The sequence below is a fragment of the Fusarium flagelliforme genome (assembly GCF_020744385.1).
Source record: "Fusarium flagelliforme strain FIESC 12 MPI-CAGE-AA-0113 chromosome Unknown B0J16scaffold_2, whole genome shotgun sequence".
NCBI classification, from domain to species: Eukaryota; Fungi; Ascomycota; class Sordariomycetes; order Hypocreales; family Nectriaceae; genus Fusarium; species Fusarium flagelliforme.
In genome coordinates this window covers 3,700,036-3,723,395 of record NW_025763504.1, presented here as the reverse complement: position 1 = coordinate 3,723,395, position 23,360 = coordinate 3,700,036, and the positions used below count along the sequence as shown (strand labels likewise).

General features: G+C 49.6%; 4 protein-coding genes across 4 annotated transcripts; 2 read left to right on the top strand and 2 right to left on the bottom strand.

The window, feature by feature from the left end:
- The first annotated feature begins 1,461 nt into the window (after positions 1-1,461).
- On the top strand, positions 1,462-4,914 carry B0J16DRAFT_67865 (uncharacterized protein). The gene is made up of 3 exons (XM_046134282.1): positions 1,462-1,569; positions 1,628-1,934; positions 1,988-4,914. The coding sequence occupies exons 2-3, from the start codon at positions 1,628-1,630 to the stop codon at positions 4,678-4,680; spliced, it is 3,000 nt and encodes a 999-aa protein (XP_045986874.1). The 5' UTR covers positions 1,462-1,569; the 3' UTR covers positions 4,681-4,914.
- Positions 4,915-4,939: 25 nt separating this feature from the next.
- On the bottom strand, positions 4,940-9,220 carry B0J16DRAFT_300545 (major facilitator superfamily domain-containing protein; the record flags this gene model as incomplete). The annotated part of the gene is made up of 3 exons (XM_046124569.1): positions 8,658-9,220; positions 8,476-8,531; positions 4,940-8,418 (listed from the first exon to the last, which is right to left on the bottom strand). The coding sequence occupies exons 1-3, from the start codon at positions 9,101-9,103 to the stop codon at positions 4,940-4,942; spliced, it is 3,981 nt and encodes a 1,326-aa protein (XP_045986873.1). The 5' UTR covers positions 9,104-9,220.
- A 4,924-nt stretch (positions 9,221-14,144) lies between these two features.
- On the top strand, positions 14,145-14,849 carry B0J16DRAFT_334039 (uncharacterized protein). Its single transcript, XM_046126922.1, has one exon. The coding sequence runs from the start codon at positions 14,414-14,416 to the stop codon at positions 14,720-14,722; it is 309 nt and encodes a 102-aa protein (XP_045986872.1). The 5' UTR covers positions 14,145-14,413; the 3' UTR covers positions 14,723-14,849.
- Positions 14,850-18,078: 3,229 nt separating this feature from the next.
- Positions 18,079-22,848, bottom strand: B0J16DRAFT_67791 (uncharacterized protein). The gene is made up of 2 exons (XM_046134281.1): positions 19,574-22,848; positions 18,079-19,518 (listed from the first exon to the last, which is right to left on the bottom strand). Exons 1-2 carry the CDS (start codon positions 22,547-22,549, stop codon positions 18,436-18,438), a joined length of 4,059 nt encoding a protein of 1,352 aa, XP_045986871.1. The 5' UTR covers positions 22,550-22,848; the 3' UTR covers positions 18,079-18,435.
- Positions 22,849-23,360: the final 512 nt, after the last annotated feature.

Genomic DNA, 23,360 nt, shown 5'->3' with positions numbered 1-23,360 from the left:
TTCTGAACCCTGACGGATTTGTTGTTCTATTGTGGGTGTTTTGTCGGCGTCGGCGTCTGAGGCTGTTGACCCTTTTTCGTTTAAGAAACCATTTCCATCTTTTGCCCAGGAATTTGGCTTGAGCATTGCGCCGCTGACCTTACGGAAGACACTGTTGACGGTCATATGATGCAAGGGTATCGCTTGATCAAACACTTTGTCTATACGATGGTTGGTAAGCCTGGAGTGGCAGAGAGTCTAGATCTTCAATGCGAATATATCCAGTAAATTTTGACGACAAAGTGTCCTGACCAAGATCAACGGGATTGATGGGGGAGACACCGAAGACTTTGGTAAAGTGACACTGTGGGAAAGGTTGGCCTAATGTTCCATTGCACATCAGACTCACAGAATCAATATCAAGTCTTTGGCATGGTTAATAAGGGTAAGACATGTATCGCGAACCGTGAAAGTGCTTGGCTTCTTTGGCCACTAAGATCTGAAGCAAGCCAAGATGGTGTGGGTCAAATCACCTATTGATTGACCCATACAAAGTAGACTACGGGTAGCGACTGAATGACTGAAACAAGGGCAGTCTCTTTGGTCAGCCCCATCCCTGGTCTTAATTCCTCGCAACGAACCGAGATGTCCAAGTAGGTTCAACACGAAGTGACGCTGTGTGCTCTTTTCAGCCGGCCTACATGTGACCGTTTCAAAAAGAATTCGCTGAGAGAAGTTCACGAAGCCCAGCTAGCCCACTTCGAAACCAGCCAAGCCTTAGAATGCTGTATAGAGGTAGAGTCATCACATTAACGTTAACCTCGTCAATAAAGGTTGTCGATCTGCAATAGACGGGCCTATACTTGGTAGGCCTGGCCGAGGGCTATACCAACACCATAATTGGACCAAGATGCCTTCACGTGACCAGTCACAGTGTTTCCTGTTGGCTGGTTGGCTGTCAGCCGTTGACGCCCAAAAGGACCCTCCCGCGTCTATCGGCGGTTCGGTCAACGTCAACCAGTCATGTCACCACCTCTAACCGCCGCAGCAAACATCGAGGCCGTGGGGTCGAGTTTCGTATCGACTGATATGTCTCTCCAGGCAAAAATAGCTCTTTGCAGCAGCCTCTTTCGGATCCAGCCTCTTCCCTAATGACGCAGAGAGGAGTGAGAGGGCCCGCTCCGGCGGCTCTATGGCCCTTGAGGACCCTTTGAGCTGAACAAGAGGCTTGGTCTTGCAGGATTTACAGCGTCCCAACTTGGCTAGCAAGCGCTGGCCTTTGCTGGTCTCACTCTCACTATCTTTGTCGGTGTCATCATGAGCTCTCGTGCTATAGCGAAAAAAGACGGCGGCTGCTGAGAATGCAGTCCTCATATGTCCCCTTGTTTCCTACCTTATCCGTCCGATGTGATCGTGTTTCGTATTTCCCTTTTCTCTTTTCCTCTGTTATCTGTGATTGTCTGTACCACCACTCACGTCTAATTCCCCTTTTCTGATCTCTTTTCCCTTTGTTCTTTTATCACGACTGCTCATGAATACATTTCGTTGAGATGCTGGTCATCTCCTTTAATAGGATACCCTTCTTTATAGGTGAGAAGTTTGCTCAAGACATGCGGCCCCAAGGTGGGACTAACCTTCAAATCCACAGATGTTTCGTTGTAGAATGGCCAGTAGGCCATTTTCCTTTGTGCCTTCATGGTTGATCTTTTGTGTTACCGCCGTACTGGCAGCTAATATCCCGGGCGAATTCTCCAGCTTCATTCCCAGCTGTGCTTCGGAATGCTTCGCCTCTTTCTTAAATGTCAACTATGTTCTCGACACCTGCACGGGGAGGCCCCTGCTGGACTGTCTGTGTTCTCGAAGAGGCGCTTTGGGCTTTACTTTAGGTGAAGGTGCGATGCAATGCATATCAGCTGAGCGGTCCGTTGGGTTCTGTTCTTCAGTCGAAGCAAATGGTATGTATTCCTAGTCGCCTGGGAATAAATCGTCGTCACTTACACAAATGTAGATCGCGTTGTCGAGCGAGCTTATGCTGTCTGCAATGGGAGGCCGAATGCAGCTCGCCCAACCTATCTCACTATCACAGCAACGTTGGTTTTGGATCCTTCAGGAAGAGGAGTCGTCACCTTTCCCCCTCTCACCACAACGAGGACAACGTCGAGCCCAGAAACGTCGAGCCTGGAGACATCGAGCACTATTCAAACATTGCCAACAACCCTAGTCATCGATACATCATCACCCCCTATTATTCCCAGACCATCGACGAAAACGAGGATACGATCAACAACGAGGGAGGATTCTTCAACCGACTCGCCTGACGAAGCTACTACTGCTCCAGAGATAATTTCGATTACCGAACCCCCGTTCACCAGTTCCACAACATTCGAAACCACAACGACAACATCCACTTCAAGTTCAGAAACAGAAACCACTACAGAAGTATCAGGTGGTGCTGGTGGTGCGAGTAAGGATGAAGATGATGATGGTTCAAACAAACTCTCTACCGAGCAAGTTGCTGGGATATCAATAGGTGTTCTGGCCGCTGTTGGAGTTGCAGTCGGAGCCATTGTGCTCGCGAGGTACTACCGACGAAGAAAGTACCCTCAGATCAAAACTGGCTTCCTTCCTATGAGAGATACCTGGGGCTACAAAGCAGATCGATCTGACAATGGCGGACATAACTCCTGGATGGTTCACCAACTTCGCCCTGACTTGGATCCTGGGAGTCAAGCACCACCCCCACCTGCGTACAACCGAGCGAATTCTAGACCTGAGAACATTGGCGTTGCCATATCACCACCTTCTTCAAATCGAAATACGGCAAACGCATCTCCTCTCAGGAGATTGTCGAAATTACTGCCTGCAAAGCCAACACTACCGCATCTGTCTTCTGAATCCACTAATGAAAAGCCTCTCCCTGTTATTGAACCAGAATTGCAAGAGGCTGGACAACAAGGTCGAAATGAGAGTCTCCAACCACCACCACCGGCACTTGGCGCCGCCGTTGTTGCTTCACCACCAAGATCGCGACCCATGCCACCAAAGCTGCACATCCCTCCAACCGAAATGTCTGCAGGAGGCGCTCCAGGAACAAACAACCGCGAAAGCAATGTGACTGAGTTCGAAGAAGACCGCACATCGATGTCGCCAAACAACAATACGCAGGTCTGGAGACCACCACCAACCCCGCTCTCTGCTACGACCTACTATGTTGCTGACCAGTACGGTAACTGGGTTCTTGGGAACCCAAAGCGTGCCTCAGTGATAGCACGAGGGTCACAAGACTCAAAGGGATCTCAGGGGGATAACACAAAGCCACTGCCGAATGATAACGGCCCCGTTGGTAACACTGGGCAAAGTACCATCCGAACACTCGCTCCCCCAGCGGAGATCATTCCTGCGGGCGCTCAAAGCAAACCCTACGGGCCACGCCCGCAGTATCCTTCTCCGTTCTTCTCGTCACAATCACACCCACGACGTAGCGCTTCTTCGCGTCCCTTGATGGCCAGGCCCCTGACCCGTCCACGCGAGGACTCTAGTAGCAGTAGTGCCACAATCATTACCACATCGACCGAATCTTCCTCGAGTATCCCCTCTGTGGCGCCTGAACAACAAGTCAGCCTCTCTCCTGTTGTTGAGTCTCCCCAATCAGTTCGAGCTCGCCAGCAGCAACCCCAAATACCGCCACGAGATCCTCGACGTGCAAGCCAGATGGGTAACTTAGGTGATAATTTCAACACGAGATTAGCTCCTCCCTCGAGACAAATATTCTACAGTCCTCCTGGCCAGCCAAGTCCAACTTTGGGAATGATGCAGCCTCCCGGTGCTTATAATGCAGCACGACAGCAGCCAGGTTCGCAGAACACTCAACCTATCCCTAATGCGGGACTTGAGACAACTTCTCCAACCATGCGCATTGTTGAACCCTCTCCTGAGCCGGAGGAAACCACAGAGCCACCTGCCGTCAACCCAGAGCAGATTCGAGCCTCTCCCTTCTACTTCAACCCGCCGTATCCTCAACCCCTCCATACCCGTCAACAATCGCAGCATCGTCGTTCAGCTTCAGGCTCCCAACCTCAAACTTACAAACCGTACCAAAGACCTCCTTCCTTTCAACCATCCCCCAGAGAACAGCAAGCAGCTTGGCAACCTATACAGCGCCTGCACTCTCATCACCATCAGCAACAACGCCAACAGCCCCAACAGCAGCAGAATGCCTGGCAGCCCACACAGCGTATGCCTCCTTCGTACCAGTCTTTCCAACAGCAACCTCCTTTACAGCCTTATCAACGCCAACCTCAGCAAAACCCTTACCAGCAACCACCTCATATGTACCAATCGTTCCAAGCACGACAAAATCAACAGTCACAGCCTCATAATCAGGGAGGCTATCAATCGTTTCAACCATATCCTGCATCTCAGCAAACCCAAATACATCCCTCCCAGTATCAGAACTATCGTCCCCCTCAACCTATGACCACGCCACTTGCCCACTCTGGAAGCCAAGATTCGCTTCTTGCCAAGCGTGTCGGTTCTAATCGAGCCGCTGACATGACTATTGGCACCGACCCGGCCAGGACATCAAAGTGGAACCGTGATGCTCAAAACAAGACTCCCCCAAGCTATCCCATGTCGCCGCATTGGAAGCCAACATTAACGCCTACTCGGCGAGGGGACGACCTGGTTCTGAATGTACAATAAGGAGAGAACCACCAGCGGATTTACAACAAATGACTAAATATTTCCTTTATCTTATGAGAACAAAATCAAAACCCTCTTGTATAATAGTATGCATATTTATTTGGAGCTATAATGAACATTAGCCATAGGCTGAGAGCAAAAGGAAACAAGGGCGCAAATGAGTTATTAGGGCAGACACCTGTATACACTAAACTACCTTAGACGTTCATTCTAATTTTATAAGGTCATTCTCTCACCTATCTTGCAATCTTAATTGACCTCAAGCGTCCTTACGGGAGCTGCTTGGCCCAGCTTGATTACCACCTTTGACCTCTTCATTGATGGGCTGACCCATCACACAATCGTTCTCAGGGAACTCTCGTGGTTGTTGGTATGATTCCCCGGGCTTTCTGATAGGATCAAACATATCTAGTTCTAGGTCATGGAAAGTTTGTTCGCTGCTTCTGGTTTGATTGCTGCGTCGCGAATGACTTCCGTGTTTTCTCAAGGTTCCTCGTCTGAAAAACCCCTGGTCATTCTGCCGCATGTCGTCAACCTGGGTCTCAAGAGCAACGTCCACAGCATCAAGCCCATGGTCCAGTGTATCACGGTTGATATGTGCACCCGCATCTATGAGCCTGTTTCTCCGTCGTATATCCTGCCATCTTGTCAAGTTCCCCATCTCGAGCACATTCATCCGGCGATTCTTTCCCATTGGGTTCCCCGTCATCGCAGGCTGCCAAGCACGATCCTCTTCCATCAGCGCACGTACGTCGCCGGGCATGGTGGCTCGGCGCTTAGAAGATTGTCGCCGAGCTCGAGTCAGTCTCTCCATCTCTTCAGATTTTGATCGAGGTATAATGAGTACATTCTTGAACCGTATGAGTACGAGCAGAAGTAGGACCGTCAACAGGAAGAGTATACCAGCAACAACACTGGTTGCAACTTGTTGACCAAGCTTTCGAGTCACATGTCCACCCAGAGCAGTTGAGCCGGCCGCCAGAATATACGAGAAAGAGTGTATGACAGCAAATCCTGCTGTAACTCGAGGGAAGGATGAGTAGTTGGTCCTTCGCTGATCCTGACCTGATGGATCATGGTGACGACCGACCATGCCAGGGGATAAGTCTGACGTATCAAACGTTTCCATGATGAGTCCATTGCATTCGGATATCGCAAGACACGACAAAAATCCTATACAAAGAGCAAAGAAAGCTGGCGCACCGGAATTGATTGGTGGACCAGAGGAGACAGCAGCATAGCAGGCGGCCCCAATGGGCAAAGATATGGTAAAAATGGCTCTTCGAATGAGATGTGATGACCACGCAACCCTTTTGCCTATAGTCTCGCGGTTAGACTTGCCTTCCCGACGTCGAGATCTCGAGAATATGCTGGCTTTTTGGAAAGGAATCGCCAGAAGAGCTCCAAGAGCCACTGCAGCAACATGAAGACCGACATATGGCGATCTCAAATGGTAGAGTCGAGAGACAAGCGAACCCATTAGGATGATCACAAGGACAATTTGGGCGTATATCCATGCGACATAAAGAGCCATGACGGCAAAGCCAGGCTGTTCAAGCATCTCCAGGGATAAACGAATACCGTGATATGCTTCTTGACCCCACCACTTGGGGCCTGTCTTGACTCGGTGCATCATGACTTCTCCACGAGCAAGACGACGTGAGATGTTTCCTCCAGTCCGTACTTCTGCAATGGATCGCCGGAATGCAGACCTGCGTACTTCGGGGCATATAACGTTGAGAATCAACACCACCGCAATCATTATGATACTGACATAGAACCCCCAGGCTGGGGGGTGTTTGTCGATAATGGCAGCACCAATGAGAAAACCAACACCGAGTGACCCAATCCAACACCAAGTCCAGATCCCGAGCCAGATACCCATGCCACCCCCGTGCCTTCGTGCATCGAACTGGTCCACAACCTCTTGATGGGGATGCCTGCACATGAGAGATGCACCAAACAGGTCTGTCAGAACGGAATGAAAGTTCATGCTGGCAAACCCCAACGAGCCACCCATTAAAGTGCGGCAGACCAAGAGCATTGCCCGCCAGGAGGCAGTGTTTGTAAGTCTTTGGTTACTGACAGCAATTGCTTGTGGGAAAAGCAATGGCATTGCAATGATGAGGCTTGACATGATATACGGCTTCCGACCGTGGAGCAGAGGCAACGGCCAAAGAAAGAAAGATGGCAGAGCAAGGGCCAAGAAACAGCCTGTATTTCCATGCACAGCAACATGCGACTGATCCACGATATAGTACTGGATTGAGGGAACCAAGCCTGTGTAGATTCCAAGAAGCACCCCTATGAGAGCTGTGCTCAAGCAGGCGACAGAAGCGACAAAACGTTTCCGGCCGGGCGACCAGTCTCTTGCGATTGGCTGCCTTATGTGCGACTTAGGAAGATTGAATCCGTTTGTATCGCGTAGGCTGACATGCGATCTCTTTCGCAAATTGACCCCATGTTCGTAGTACAATCTCCTGCCGGCAATGTCTTGCTCTGGCAGGGCATCTTGTCCAGTGCCACTTCCGATAGCTGGGGCGTTCGTTGCTGAAGCACGCCTGTGAACGACATGCGCACCTTGAGGGCTTTTGCTCTTCTCATCTGTTTTGGAAAGGATCTTTGAAATGAGGAGATCTTCCAGCGATACGGACTTGCGTTTGGGTTCCATATTTGTTGCTTGACTGTGCAGCTGAGACAGTATAGTCCGTGATGTGCGCCGCGAGAAACTTTCTTGCTGCGTTCGCTCAATATGAGACCTCTTTCGAAGCTCTTGATATGTTCCTGAATAGCTTTCGACAACATCAGTCAAGCGTGGACGCCTGGGCACAGAGGTATAAGTGGCAGCACGTCTATACTTTGGTCTTTCGGCACAGTCTTGGCCATCATCACGCAATAGAGCTGCCCGTGTAGCTTGTTGGGCATTTCGGGATATATCTGATTCAGCAAGGAGATCCGGATCATTTTGTTCAGCTCGAGAATAGCCATTGTCGTAAACTGCATGTTCAGGATGATCAGCAACCTCTACAGCGAGTGAGAGGGCCTCATCCACGAGCCTCTCTAGATCACTAAAAGCACGCTTGAATATCGTATCATCAACATGATGATTTGTTTTGCCAGGTGAAATGGGCCACGCTGATGGGCTATGGAGAGCATGGCTACTCGGTAGTACGGGCTCTGACGGACGCCTGTCATCAGTTCTCACTGACTTCGTTCGGGGCGGGAGATCTGTAAGCACGGGATCATACGAGTTGTTTCTTCGTGATAAACGTTTCAGCCACTGGTTTTTCCACAAGTAATCCATTATTGATCCTAAAGACTGGCTTCGACCTGATGGAGGTGCATATTCGGTTGACGCCTCGCGAGACCCAGATGATGGCGATATTTGTGCGTTCGAATCGCGAAGGCCATTGTCGTAGGATTCCAATTCTCTTAGCCGTGATTCTGGTATCTCGACATCGGACAAGGCGGCGATTGTTTCAACACATTCGTTTGTTCCCCCTTCTCGAATTTCGGGCGTTGAAGAAACCGGATGACTGCCATTACCAGCGCAAGACGAACCTTCTACATTGCCAGAGAAGTAGTCGGTCTGATATTCCTGACTAGGTTTGCGGCGGTGCCGAGCCTTATTATCCTGAGAAAACCGAGGATTGATGGACCGAAAGCTCCAGGACGGAAACTCATCCACGTGGCTCTGCTCCTCCGGACAAGGAGTTGATTGGTATTGAAGCTCTCGGCCTAAACCACCTACTTGAAGAGTTCCAGATTCCTATTCATCTCCAGAATGAATATTACTCAGAACAAGTAAGGGTTGGTTCGGTGATGCCTGGGTTTGTATCTCGTTGCGTGACCTTTTACGCATGCCATTCATGACAGTTTCATTTTGTGATGAAGAGGCTTTGTGGAAGGGAAGGCCAAGCGAAGCGCCAGATGTTTCTGCAGATGTCGTGTTCGGCTTCTTCAAAAGAGGGGCCAACATTGGTGAGCTCGAGTTGTCATCATCAATCGCAATATTGAAAGAAGACTTTTGAAGCAGTTGTTCAGATGCGGTATCTTCTCGCTTCTCCTTACTTTTCAATAATTCCACGGATGCACGTCCGCTGGGAGGAGGGGTGTGATCGAAATCACCGATGTTGGCCACGGCTTGCCCCTTGGGATCCTTTGGAGGGAGCAGACCGCGAGTATGGCCAATGAGCGTGGAAAACATCGCAGAGTTTTGTGTATTCTGTCCCGATGAAGAATCTTGTGGCGATGAGCTATAAACAACAGTAACGACACTATCCAAAGACGATGACTGAGATCTGTCGTTGTTCTGAATATGTGTTATAAGGGTTTGCGGCGGGAGCAGCTGATGAGTAGAAGTAGCTTTGGTCGGAACTTGGGTTGATGAAGTGCTAGATGGACTCACACTATCATCGGACATGAGGGCATTCCCAATAGGAGTATCGAGACGTATAAATATTGTTTATGATATCATAAGAGGTGAATACTAGGATACGGGCGGACCGGGAAAAAGGGGAAGAAGAGATACCAGTCCGAGATGGAGGGAATGGTGATGAAGGGTTACTGAATCACGAAGGCAAAGGAATTGTCACTGGACGTTGTTTATCTGCCGTCAAATGTGGGCAGGTGCTGGGATCCGAGCAACTTCCTTCTTTTTCTGATGTATATGACTTCATCCCACTTGCTCCTTCCATTTGTCGCCTCGCAGAAAGGGGAGACCGTAGTTCACTTGGCAGAATTAGGTAAAAAGTCTGGATTAGCCGAGTACCTACCTTCCCACCTATGTAATATTTTAGTTCAACTTCATGATCCGCATTACGATATAGAAACATATTCTATCTCAGAGCCTGACTCGCGCGTAAGGCTGAACATGACATGAACTCAATATCATGATGTTGATCTACGCAAACATGTGCTGTAAGCGGTTGGAAGGTCCCGTCGGGATAATTCAAGCCTGTCGTACAAGGGAGGATCCTCTACCTGGAACCCAGCTGTTCACTTACATGCTGTACCTTACCCACAGCATAAGCGCAGCCGCGCCCGTTCCTTGACTTGAACGAGACATCCCTGTCGGTTCATGGTAGAAAAACGCCTTGCCACTAGACGTCATATCCCTGCATACAAAAACTGCCCGGCATTTGCAGGGATCTTCAAGCCTAATTCTTAGACAGCTCACCACTGCCCGGCCTGTCTACAGTGCTACATACTAGGTACCGTCAGCACGGGACCCAGCGGAATCCCAGCCGATTTTCTGACATTCCGAATATCGCGACACATCGACCGCAATTCTGTAACATTCAACCCGTATTCCCGTTGCAGGGCTCTTCTTGGGCTCACCTAAGCTGTGCAAGCGAATCATCTTTCCAGAACGCTGGATGCAAGCTTCAGGTCAAGGTTCTACTATGTCAGCAGCATCGAATCAGGGGGTTGAGCTGATATTGGAACAACCAATAATCATCATGAATTGCAGTTCCTCTCACAGATATACAATGATATCCTGTCCAACTTCGCGGGATGCTGACGTTTCTGGATTGTTACATCCGAGAACTTGGGTAACGAATAACACCCATTACAATCTTGTACATCCGAATCTCGTTTATCATAGCATCATGGCAGTGAGGTTGATCAACTCCTAAGCGAGTTTCTAAATTCGACTCACACTCCTCGTACATCACCGTTACACAGTCCTGTGCCGCAACTCCTCATTTCTATCACAGCAACTTGTTGTTCTTTTACTTTCCATGCTCGAAACTAAACCAACCCCCTCAACATCTAGTAATCCGACCGATTGTCTCACACCCTTAAGATAGTTCCTTACAGCGCGCCAGTGCGGCTAATCGCGCACCGTCGGCAAATCATAGCAGCGCCCAGCCACCCTTGTCAGCTGCGTCAAAAAGCTTCCTGGATAAACAGCCGAAATCCTTCTCGAGCAAGGTTTCACGCCATATGACATGATTGGTTTTGCTTACGCCCAGCACACCCATCTCTCCCCGTGGCTCGATCTGGTAATCTACCAGGGTGCTAGGCCTAATTATAGGTCGTTTAGGTAGGCACTATCTTGCCTAGCCATTGGCTTAGAAAATGCCGAACCTGCTTATTGCTACTGCAAGGCTGTGAGGTGAGTCGGACTAGTCCTTCTTACAAGTGTTTTTAGACTTGTCTGCCTTGTGCCTGCGATGCTAAGCTCAGCATTCGAACGTGATGGCTCAACGAGGCCTCCCCAAGGTAATCAGATAGATCTGGGGAGCAATGTCAGAACAGCTGTGTTTCAATTTGTTGCAGATGGAAGAAACATTGCTTATGTATATAAGGCTTTCAGCCTAGGACTTGTGGAGAATTTGAGTTTGCTTGACCCCACTGTACCCGTGAACGCAAGCATGGTTGCAGCAATATCATCGATACTGGATAGATCTGCTGGGGTCAGATACACCTTTCACACAGGCCCCGAGATAAACAATTGTTGGGTTTCATGGTGACTTGAGTGGAATGAGAAGAGTATTGATTGTATTCACTGCCTCATGTTGAACGCTCTGCGTTTCTAATCCTGTTTGCCATATGATAGGGATCCCAGCCCATTAGTATGTACATGATGGTTGTGACTGCAACAGTCGATGTTTTGTAAGAATAAAGAGAGAAGAGTGGGAGTTTGCTCAGCATCCATCGTATATCTCCTCCAGAAAATGAAACAATGGCCAGCCATCTGTCGTTTACAACAATCGCTGCATGCGTTATGATAAAGCCCCGCCAGTTGAAATGCAAAATGATCAAAATCTTTGAGGCCCTAAAGTGGACCGCCTTTTGTCAAAAAAGAGGTCCATGAAGAAGAGAAAGTAAAGAAAAAGAAGGAGAAACAAAAAAGAAGAAAATGAAAGGACAAAACAAGAAACTGCAATCCATAAGCGAAGAACTATTACCCGTAACGTCTCTGCTTTTCATGCCCAAGCTCAAATACCTCGCCATCTAAAAGCGCCGTGAGGCTCGCAGCAAATGCTGTTCCAGAAATGTAACCCAGTAATTGTATATCCTGACTTGTTCCCAGCCAAGTGAAAATGAAGTGGCACCGGAATAAACCCCCTTGTTGTTTAAAACGACAGATAAGCAAACACCATCAACAATGTGAGATGGAAGGTTGGTGTCGACGAATGCCCGATCCGACGACCAAGTGGAGAACACTTAGAGCGTTCAGGAGATAGGCCATAAGTAGAAGAGAATGGTGCGTTTAGAATAGAACAGCCAATGCAGTCGTGGCTAAAAAAAAAACGTTCCGTCGTCGTTGGTTCCAAACCCATGTCATATCTCATCCAGGTCTTCCGCGACGTTTTGGTGTCCTCGTAACTCAACAAATGACCAATAAGACACGGCTGATTGACACTGATGGCTATTCAAGAGCCAGAAAATGTGCCAATATGAATATAGTAATGAGTTTCGCTTGAAAGATGGCCGGCGCAGCGGAAATATCCTGCCAGCAAAGAGGAGAGCAGCGATGGGTTGAAAGAGATCAGATAGAAAACCCAGTCGTCAAACTTGAATGAAATCAGCTGCGGGGAGCGAGAACCCATTGCTGAAGAGATGATTGTTCATCGATAGCTCCTTGAGCTTGAGTAGCCACTGTGGTAGCCACTATCGGAGTAGCTATGTGGTGATGCGTATTGAGCACCATGGCTCGCGTGTGCTGAGCATAGGTAACCAACAAGTATAGTTCGCTGTTGGATAGGATGGCCGGGGCGACCATATGCTGCGCAGCGGTCGATAGCGTGTGTGTAGTAGGGGCATCGGCAGCCCGAATACAGCTCGACAAGTTGATAGCACATTGTTGCAGTGTTGGGCCGTGAGTTGTTGGCCAGGTTTCGGCGCAAGGGTATAAGAGGTTGCAGATGATTCGGTTAAAGGTCTCTAAATGTTTGGACCAACCAAGGTGTGTTTGCAGGTTTGCAGATTCGTCGAGGTGGATAGTTGTTGATCGCAATGAGGGCAGAGAGCAAAGCACAAGAGAGGTAAGGTTTGTGAACAAGATAGTCGGATGTCAATGGAGGAGAGCTTGCTTTATAAGAGTCGTGAATGAAGAGATAGGAAGTGAGGATAAGACAATTGGCTTCAGAAAAGACATCGCAGCCTTATAGGCCTGCTTGTAGCCTGGAGGAGAGCGTCGAAGCTCATAGCGACACTCCCTTTCTTGACAGAAGCACACCTTCAGGAAACACCTCCAGGATATGCGTCAAGGCACCAGTGACGCCAGAAACGCCAGTCAGAGTGCGTGAGAGCAATAGCCGCAAGTTCAGTCTGACTGTCTTGACAGGTGATAAAGGCTGAGCGCGTCTATTGCAGGCATGGGATAGTGCAGACCCACAAGTAAACCACCAAAGATGCCTTGGGCCTGGAGGGGGAGGGGGGTCAAATGGATCTTTGAAATTGGGGGCTTTTCTTGTCTCGGAGGCTATGACTTTTTGGGACCTTGTGTGTCGGCTTTCTTGTGCCCTGATCTATACTGTCTGTCTCATCGGATAGTGCTTGTCCCGAAAGATGCAGCACCATAAACATCGATTATTTCTTTGAAGTGAGACTGCGAAAGCATGGGCTTGATCTCAAGGCGCAGCGCAGCGCAGCGAAGTGTGTGCGTGTGGATAGAATGAACCTGAGTACCCGTACCGCACCGTACCGCAACGCCAGGGCAGGGGTTGGATTGGGATGGTACCTAGGGGTAGAGGATAGTCCTGTAGGTACTGTCCTTACAAACACCAAGTGCAGGTAAGAAAAAAGCGGCGGTCGATCCTCGGTTCATGGTTTGGAAGCAGCTCTGGTCGGTTCAAGATGGCTCGGCGTGAAGAGTCATCTCAGTCATTGGTCTGAGACAGGGAGGTTGAATTGACCTGCAGCAGGGCTGAAGGGGAGGGTTACAGGGTCTGGAAGTGATGTGATGCAATACAGACAGTTGAAATGCACCATATTCCACTGTATAGTATAGTATGGCACCCGACACTACCACCATCTCATCCATGCCGATGCATGTAAGAAATATTATGGGACGACTCCTTGAAGTGGCCGAGGGTGGCTTCGGGAGCCTGTGACAGAAACCATATTGTTACCGATAAAGGAAGACCAATAATCAGCTTTGATACGAGAAAGCAGGTTTATGACGTCAACCCGATATTATTTGAGAAACCGTTGAAGTTCTAGACCCATACAGAGCAAAGGGCGCAAGGTGACGGATGGTGTTGGTGTTGAAGATAGGTAGGTATCCATGATGGGTGATGTAAGTAGGTACCTTACAGTACAGTACCCATACCCAGCAAAAGATCTGAGATGGATTGGATGTGGAGAAAAATAGCGTCAAAATTAGGGGACTTTGGAAAGTTAGTCATTCGAGGCAATGGTTCGCCCGGCTCTTGCGTATTGAAAATCAAGTGCTAGTTGCACCTGCCGAGTTTTAGGAATGGAATCCAGGACACGTGCCTCCCCACTGAGGCAGGCAGATCAGGCAGAGAGACTCTATTCTTGCATTGTCGCATCTTGAATGAGTAACAATCTTCGTTTTTTTCCTTGTCCATTTTGCGCAATACGAAGGGACTTTGAAACTGCGCTGTGTTGCGCTACGCTGCAGTGAGCCCAGCCACAGGCAAAGGACTACAAAGGACTCCATGACTGATTGATGCCTGGATTGCCTTGTGTGGAGGCCAATTGGAAACTAATTGAGTGCCATTATTTCTACAGAAAAAGAACCAGATGAGATAGGATGGGATGGATGCGGCTTACTGAATTCCTCATCACCAGAAACATTTCGACGTCACTGTCACTTCCGTTTCTTTTCTCAGCACTAACCCTTGCTGCTCGGCACTTATGGTGGTGGTGGGTGAACCACGACGGAGGGATTCGAGATGTTTGGGTGGCCTTGCTGCGGCCAAACGTCCCGGTGCTAGGGCACTGGGCACTGGGGTTACCAGTTACCTACCCCCTGGAATCGAATGCATCTGATTCGGCTTGTTGTTTCTTGTTTCCCGTTTCATACCCAGCTAATTCCGCAGTTAGACAAGCCACGACCTGAATTTAGAGTCAGGAAGCTATTCAGCTAACGGGCCTAGAACCTCAGGGGTCGACGATCCAAAGGCTGGTCGCTTGATACTTCATTTTCGCGATTCTGTCACTACTTTATGATGAGTTCTATGACATCAGGGCGAAAGGCGTATTGACCTAAATCGATCTTACTGTCCCCATATGCTGGATTCCCATTCATGTACCTCATACTCTTGATGCGTATCAACTATTTATTCGTTTACAACTTTCAAATGTCGTCCGCGAACTGATATCATTGAAAACAGATCAAGTTAGGACCACATTCTCAAGCACCACCCCGACACCCTGCTGGCAGTCTTTAGCAACCGGATCCCCTGTCAATCATAAGGCTGTGTCTGCATCAACCCCCGGCCTTGGCAATGCTTGCTGTCAGGGTATCAGAAGTATTGGCCGCCGACAGCATAAGAGACGAAACATGTATTTTGGTCGCTTTGAACTAGCTTAGGCTAGCATTTAGGCCGCTTTCTTTTTAGCGCCCTCAGCCTTCGAGAATAACTTTTCTGTTACCCAGTAGCTTGTTCTCTCGCCTCGCTCACTCGTCGTCTTCTGTTCTTTAGTACCCGCTCCAATGGTTACCGTATAAGTTACCAAAAGCTAGTGCTACGTCGATAAAGTCTGGAAAGGTCATTTGCAACTTAATGCCCTCATCCAACTTTTCGCAAGGATTACTAACAGATCTGGATTATTTATTCCTGGGAAGGTGTCTTACTTTCGTATCCTACTGTGATTATGTTGGAAGAAGCCAGATTTCTTGTGGCTTACCTCCACGACCGAGACGCTGGGACCTGACTACACTCATCCAGGGCTGTCGCACAGCGTTGCGTTGCAAATTACATGCACCATCACCTCGACCCTGGAATATTCTCGAGTACTGTGCCAGGATGGAATAGTCTGCACTGAGGTATTTTATCTTTATTGTCTGCCCTTAATGGTGGGGATAGCCTGCATGGTGTCGTCTTTGCAGCATATTGAATCTTGAACATGCCCTTTTACATTCCGTACACAGTAGATTGGAGAAATACCTCGATGAGATTGCTGACAAGTTCCCGTGGCCTTTTACCCTTACCACTCCTTACATTCTGTCTTACCCAAGGAGACCTTCCTATTGGAACGGAGCACATAGTTGTCTGCCCCTACAAATGGGTACCCTGACACCTGGCTGTCAGAGGGATGTATGTGCTTTTGTCTGCCTCACGTGGGCTCAATTCTCGAATTGCTGACAGCGAGGCCTCACAAGCGAGGGTGTTATTAACCTTTCTAAATTGAAGATGTATATTTTTCAAAGCGAATAAGACTGCTATTTCCAACAAGACAACAGGCGGATGCTTCAAGTACAGAGTCTTTGCATGAGGTCGATTGATGTGCGCCTGCATATCGTTACTATGCAATAGCTAATCTTCACTTGCAGATTGCTTGTTACGCTCTCAAGCCTGGGATATTGATCTCAAATCGAATGTCTCACTGTGACCCCCACACTGACTAACCGTTCCGCTCACATGTCTTGCCAAAACACCATCTATTGGCACAAGGTTTGTGAGTGGGAATCATGTCTCAGGTACGTTTCCACCCTGCCTGTCACCGAAGGTTATCTGCCTGTTGTTAATACTGTGGACCAACCGTCGTGCAGAGCAATAAACGTAACAAAGTTATTCTTGGGTTGATGCGACTGCAACCGGTGAGACGTCTTCCATGCAGAAGATAAAGGAGTCATATCCAAAATAGGCATCAAGGAAACCCCAGTTCAAGCCAGTGACTGGCCGATCAAGGTCCATTCAAACGCCAATGCCGACGGCCTAGGGGAGAGCACAAACGAAAGCTGTATACCTCTGTTCCTTTGATAGTAACAGTCACTCGTGCCTTTTCTGCCTAAACAGTGACAACGCTGTACAAACCGGCAACTTGTTAGTTGACCTTTCATGGCGTCCGGTGACCAAGTGCTGCAGCATCGTCATTTTCATATTCCTCACCCACCATCACCACCAATTTACAATTGCCCATGACGCTCCTAACAGCTTACTGCTATCATGATGGAGGGTTCAATGACCTCACACTCTGTTGCACAACGATAGAGTCTCTTCAGCCTCGCGTAGAACCTATCAAACAACCTTGTCGTCTGCGGGGAGATGGGTCGGTCCCCTGTTCGTCCGGCGACGGCGCCCAATAATCGGAGTCCGGAGAGGGGCGCCACTGCATGACCCACTGGCTGCGCCTCTCGCAGTGGCTTGCCCCCCCGGTTGTTCGTCCGGAGTCGCCGGCGGAGAAGCTTGACTTACATGATGGTCTTTGGCCATATCATGACAACTTCTAACCCTCATTTGTATCATTGCAGAAGCTATCTTACACCAAAAATCAATACTGTGCTTGTTGCGGGCGGACGCAAGGCTTCCAGATGACCCACCCTCGTGCTTCCCTTCCTATTCTTCTTCCAGACACTCGTCCTGGCTTCAGTCTGCCTTGTATCGATAGAACGAACCATGCCAGGTACATATGCAGTCTCTCAAACGTCTTGCAACGGATGTAAGACACCATTCTCGGCCGGGTCCCGTTCCCAATCTTAACATAAGCAAACTCGACATCGTGCATTTGCCAATCATCGTGTTTCCCGCTCTTTCTGACTGTCATGTTTCCCACTTACCGGGACACAAACCGCGGGTCCAGAGACCTAGCTCCCTACACCACCGTCTGCCCTGGTTGAAGCCGCGCCTGTGTTTCAATGCAGTCACAACTTCCCCTTGCTTGGGTACTCATCCAGCGAAAGATATCGCCGCTTACAGTTAGCACAAGGCCGTTACAAGAACCCCCTAACACAGCATTGCCGCCGAGCTTCGCGTCTCTTGTCTTGATCTTTGGCGCTGCCGCGATCCGATTCGCGAATCTTGACGTAGTCCGTACTTTGTCCAACATCAAAAGGCGTAAGGCTGATCTGCACCCGGGCCGATGTTTCTCGAAATTGCACCATCCTTCGAGCATCTAGGCTCCAACCTTTGGAAGATCAAATAAGCATCTGATGTTGTACAAGTTTGCGGCTCCTGAACAGTCACCAATTAGTTCTCTCCATCAAAGGGAGGCCTCAGTCAGGAATCAGGAGCGGGTTGTGAGTCTAGTCTCGAATATTCCATTATGTGTATGTAAAGCTGTTTTGCTGCCTGAATGGCGCGCTGGGAGTAGAGTCGTACCTCCTACTTGTCAGCCCTTATACCTCTATAACCCTCCGGTTCGATACGGACAGTGACATCTATCGAGTTCAGTTGAAACAGTCGTCAAATCTCGTGATATACACCCTTCTGGTAGGTTACAACCCCAATTCCAAACTATCTTGACTCACTGAGCGTCACTTGCTCGTACCACTTTGCCTTCATGTGAATGCATTGCAAGACAACCACAGAGTGAATGTCTTCATTGACTCCGTTTGCCTGACGACATGTTTTGGAATGAATAGTTGAGATGAATCATCATGTCACAAATACGCCTTCCTCCTTCTGCGGCCCCTCATGACCCTGGTTGTAGTGACGCAATCGTGTTAATGTGATTGTAAGAAGAAAGGATATGTCGTCACAGGTAACGCCGTAGCGCAATGTATGTGTTACCCAATGGCGCATAATAGTGGAAAACAAAAGAAAGAAAGAAATGCCCGATACGGCCTGAACTCCAATCGTTATAAAAAGGCATTGTCTGAAATAGAAACTATGATCGTCTACTCATAGCAGCCGTTGCACCAGCAGCGGCCAGGTCCTGCTTTCCGCTCACGCTCCTGCCCGCAGCTCGAGGTAAGCCGCTCGCTCCTTGTGCGAGCCCAGTAGTACCGGCACTGGTTCGTTTAGCTGGCATTGAGCTGGCGGGTCCCATTTGTCCTGAGGCTTTACGAACAGGGCCAGACACTGGTTTGTGGGGGCTGGCTCCAGACCGTAACGATCCTAGGGGTTTGGCAGCGGCTCCGGGAGGGTCAGGAAGAGGTCGTGGAGTGGAGATGGTGTTATGTCGCTTCATGGGTGACGATTCCCGGGTGGGTGGCATACGAGGAACAGCCATCTTACGCCCAGTAATAAACTCGTGCCGAATCGCATCTTCAGGTTTGAGTCGTCGTTCAGGGTCCCAACGTAAGCAACGTTGCAAAAAGTCCAAGAATACCTCGTCGTCGCATTTGAGGACTTGGGACAGAGTCTTGGAAGAAGGCCGACGTCTACGACCCTTGGAAGACACTGTGAGGCGGGGTTTACCCATTGAATCGAAGAAAAGCTTCTTTCGGGTGCTCTTCTCAATCAAGTGTTTTTCAGGAGGTCCAAATACCTCCATAATGCAAGCAAGCTGCTCCTGTTCGTTCTCACCAGGGAAAATAGGTACTCCAGTATATAGCTCTGCCAAAATACAGCCGACACTCCACATATCGATGGGCATGCCATAGGTCATGCCGAGAATGACCTCGGGCGAACGATAGAACCGCGACTGGATATATGTATACACCTTCTCATTTTCAAAACAACTTGAACCAAAGTCAATGACCTTGATCTCTGCGTGAAGAGGATGTCGCAAAAGGATGTTCTCGGGCTTGAGATCGCAATGGATGACTTTATGTTGTTTCAGGAGGTTCAGTGAGCTGAGGATCTGTTTGGTGAAGCGACGGATGATCTTGATCGAGAATCCCCTGAAAGCGTGCGCCTTGATAAGTTCATAAAGGTTCATGTCCAACAGCTCGGTGGATATGCAGAGATGGCCGCGGAAATAGAAACTTTGCGTGAAGTTGACCATGCTGTGTTTGTTCTTTGGATCCTGTAACGAGTTAGCACAAAAACAGCATTGAGGGATTAATCAAGGGCCAACTTACCCATTCGCGAAGCTTTTGCAAGATGTTGACCTCGACCAAAGCCTGTTGGTGAAACCTCTTCTTATTTCTGATGATCTTGATGGCCACCAAACCGCCTGTCTTGTGATCAATACATCGGACAACCTGTCCGAAACTACCCTTTCCGAGAACATCAATGATCTCATATCGGTATGCGAGATGATCTCCAGGCACAATGGTGTAGTCTCCACGCTCGTCATCGTAGCCAAAGTTGGGTGCATCTGATTGAAGATCACCAACCACTTTGTGGGCGTTCTGAGTTCCACAGAAGAAGACATCGGTGTAATCGACAATTTCGCCTCGCTCATAGATGTTGAGCATAGCAATACGGATGGCCTCATGGGCACCAACTCGCTCCTTTGGCGTCGCGCGCTTTCTGAGCGCATCCAGTGTTCTAGCAGCAACGTCTGTTTCCTTGCGTCGAGAACCCAACTTGGCCATTTCTTCTTCAGCTGTTATATCGTCCTTGTCAAGATCAGCAGACCATGAGTCGGGTCCTTTTGCAATAGCAGAGGAGTTCCTAGGTCGGAGGATCTTTTGCATAACAGACGTGTTTCGGCCAACAGGCATGGTTGAAGGGTCGGGTACAGATTTCTTCGCAGTCCAAGATTCGCTCTTGGTCTTATCGTGCGAAATAAACCCATTAAGACTTCCTCCTGAGCTCTTGCGTCTTCTTGTATCCAGATAACCGCCAGGAGGCTGTTTTGTGTTAGGTGATGGGCTAGCTTGCTTGGCATTGGATAGGTTGTTGAGGGTAGCTGAGACTGGAATCCTAGGAGTTGGCATAGGTTCTTCGGGCTGCTTTGCATTGGTCTTGTCACCATCACCAGTGGCCGTAATGTTACTCTTGGAATTTCCACGCTTCCAAGACAGGCTGAGCTTTCGTCGAATGGAGCTCATAGAAGAGGGGGTTTGTGGTTCTTCCGGAGTAGGTTCGGGGGGAGGAGATTTGGATGTGGTAGATTCGGCATCCTTGGGTGCTCGAGGGCCTGCAGGTTTTTGATGAACTTGGTCCTGGAAGATACTCGCGTCCGTTGTCATGAAATCGGCACCTGTTTTTGACCTCTTGAAAAGGCCGGGGTCCGCACCCCCCTTGGGCAGAGAAGACGACAGGAATGGCGACATGCTTTGCTTGTGGTCGAGGTCCTTGAAAGCCAACGAGGACTCAGTTGAGCTAGCATCGGGGGGCGTGGGAGTGAGATGAGCATGGTGAACCGAGCTGCTACTCCTCAAAGATGGGAGCTCAGGGGTATCTCCATGGCGAGTCTTGGCGAAGAAAGAGCTCTTGGAAGCTGTCATTGGGGTCGTTGGCGTCTTGGGCAAATGTCGAGGCGGTGGGGGAGTTTCATGTCTTTCTACACTGTTATGATCCTGCAAGGCTGCAATTTTGTTAGCTGTTGGCGTGCTCAAGGGCCCCAGATTGATTGGCGGTAGTCGTAATGGCTGCAGGTGCCTCTTGTTAGGAGGCGTGGCCTTGTTATCAGGTTCGGCGGCGACAGTTGGGACATAGCTCCTTGGACCGCTTGGCTTTCTTTGCAGCTTCGTAGGCTCAGGAAAGACGGGCATGGATATAACCCCAGTTGGGTTTGAATTCGCACCCATGGCATCCATGTTGCTGAGTGCAGTCTTTTTCTTTTCCATAAAGTAGGTATCAGCAGGCGAGTCCTTTGGTGACTCGTATGCTTTTGGTATGGCAGGTACAGGAGGCACATATTCGTTGTCGTCGGCTGGTATGGGGTTATGGACAGTCGTGTGTTTTGGTGCAGGGAGGCGTGACGTAGATGACGAGGTGGATATACGATGTAACGACCCAGTTGATGTTCTTGCAGAATTCATGCTCAAACAAGAGGTAGCTGATAAGACCGAGTTGTAAGATTTGCGATGCAGATCTGGAGTGGTTCGCGAGGACGATGGAGTACCAGAAGTCCGTCGTGGAATCATCGAGGGCGATTTCGATTCTGCCCTTTCTGTCGGGTTGTTCATCGACACTGGCGGCGGAGGCGGGGGAGTTGACACCTGGCCAAGGCTCACAGATTGTGGCATGGTGGACATACGCTTCATTCTCCTTGTGTCAGTAGGACTGATTGTCCTTGCCCCAAGCCCAGTTGCGTGCGACGAGTGATGAGCACCAGGCATAATTGAGACTCTCTTGTTGGCGGACGACGGTGTGCTCAATCGACCTCCAACACGAGGTGATCGTGGGGCAAGAGTTGAATGTCTATTTTGTTCCGGCGTAAGAGTGTTTCCAAAACCTAAGCTTGCTTGATTCGCCCGCGGTGGCGGCTGCACTGATTTAGCCTTTGCTGCCCTCGAATTGGAGAAGTTTCTTGTCGTGTTTTCCAGCCATGTCGAGTTACTGTCCATCGAAGTCCTAGTCGAGCCCGTGGGAGCTCCTTCAGAATACAGGCTGGGGCGTCGCTTCTGTGCAGGACGAGACCCAAAGTCCCCATCGCTAATAATTCCGGGGCCGATTGATTTCCGAGGAGGTTTGGCGGCAGTAGTGCCAGACACAGGAGGGTATTGACTCTGCCGGCGAGCGCGTGCAGTACCTGGCCCGTTGGCAATTTCAGTCTGTACTGAGACGCCAGTGTTGTTGTTCGGCTGTCTGGCAGAGTTACTAGGTCGGCGCAGCAGTGAGTTTGATCGGGCGGGTCTAGTATTGGCATGAACAGCAGGGCGAGTGGAAGCACCATTTGAAGACGGAACTACTTGAGGTCGGGAAGACATGCTGCTATCATCTGCTCCGTGGGGATCGAGAATGCCCCCTTCGCCGGTGGGGGACGGGAATTGGGTGAGTTTGAAGTCTGTTGAAGCGGATTCGATACTGCTCTGCAGATCGTCAAAACTGACAGAAGGCAAAAAGTCGAAAGACGTAGTCGAATCGTTTAATTGATTTGATTCCCCATCCCTACTGAATGAAAAAAGAGTATGGTTATTGGAAGGAGTTGCGCTGAGCATTGGATCGTCGGAGGCAAAGCCAGGATTCGTCGAGGGTAGAGGTGGTCGAGGCTGAGGGTTGGTGGTTTTGCCCCTGTCACAAAGGGATCAAGGTCAGCTTGGCCATGTGCAAGGAAGTGCGGCGACAGAGGTTTGGACGATGACGATGGTAGACCATAACAAGCATGGGCCACCGAGTCAAACGCAAAAACATAAACGAGAAAAGATGAAAATACTGCTCACAGTCGCGTTGGAGAAAAGTTGGCTGGACGAGGCCCAGCAGGTGCCTTGTGCTCACGGCTCATAGGGTCCGGTCGAGGGGTGGCTGGCAATGCGACGACGGAGGTGGATTTCACGGGGTCGCTAGCACAGACTCAGTCCGGTCAGGGAGCTGAGCGCATTCGAACGGCTACCTCATTCCGGAACGGACAAGAGTGTTGAGATGCAGGAGAGCAAACAGTGAATGAGTGTGTGAGTGGGAGCGGTCGGCGACGAGACAAGCGAGACGAGACGCACCGAGCTGGAACTCGGAGTGATTGATTGATTGCGGTGGGCTTCCCAGGAAAGGGATGGTACAGTAAGATGCGAGATGGAGATGGATTAAAAAAAAGATGGAGTCGTTAGACGGGTTCCAGCAGTGGAGGCAGGTTAGGTAAGGTAAGGTTGTTGGTTGTTTTTTTCTTCTTCTTCCACTGGAGGGGACGAGATGGAAAGATGGAGAGGATGGATGGTCTTTCCTCACTTGCTGTCAGAGGTGGCCACAGGCAGTTCCGTAAGGGCGCATGGGGATGACTTCTACGGATGGATGCTAGAGCTAGGGGGCCCTTGGCCT

Coding starts and splice junctions, on each gene's coding strand:
- B0J16DRAFT_334039 (XM_046126922.1), top strand. CDS start 14,414: ATGGGATGGATGCGGCTTACTGAATTCCTCATCACCAGAAACATTTCG.
- B0J16DRAFT_67865 (XM_046134282.1), top strand. CDS start 1,628: ATGTTTCGTTGTAGAATGGCCAGTAGGCCATTTTCCTTTGTGCCTTCA. Junction 1,935..1,987: donor TTCTTCAGTCGAAGCAAATG/GTATGTATTCCT, acceptor ACACAAATGTAG/ATCGCGTTGTCGAGCGAGCT.
- B0J16DRAFT_67791 (XM_046134281.1), bottom strand. CDS start 22,549: ATGCTCAGCGCAACTCCTTCCAATAACCATACTCTTTTTTCATTCAGT. Junction 19,519..19,573: donor TGCAAAAGCTTCGCGAATGG/GTAAGTTGGCCC, acceptor AACTCGTTACAG/GATCCAAAGAACAAACACAG.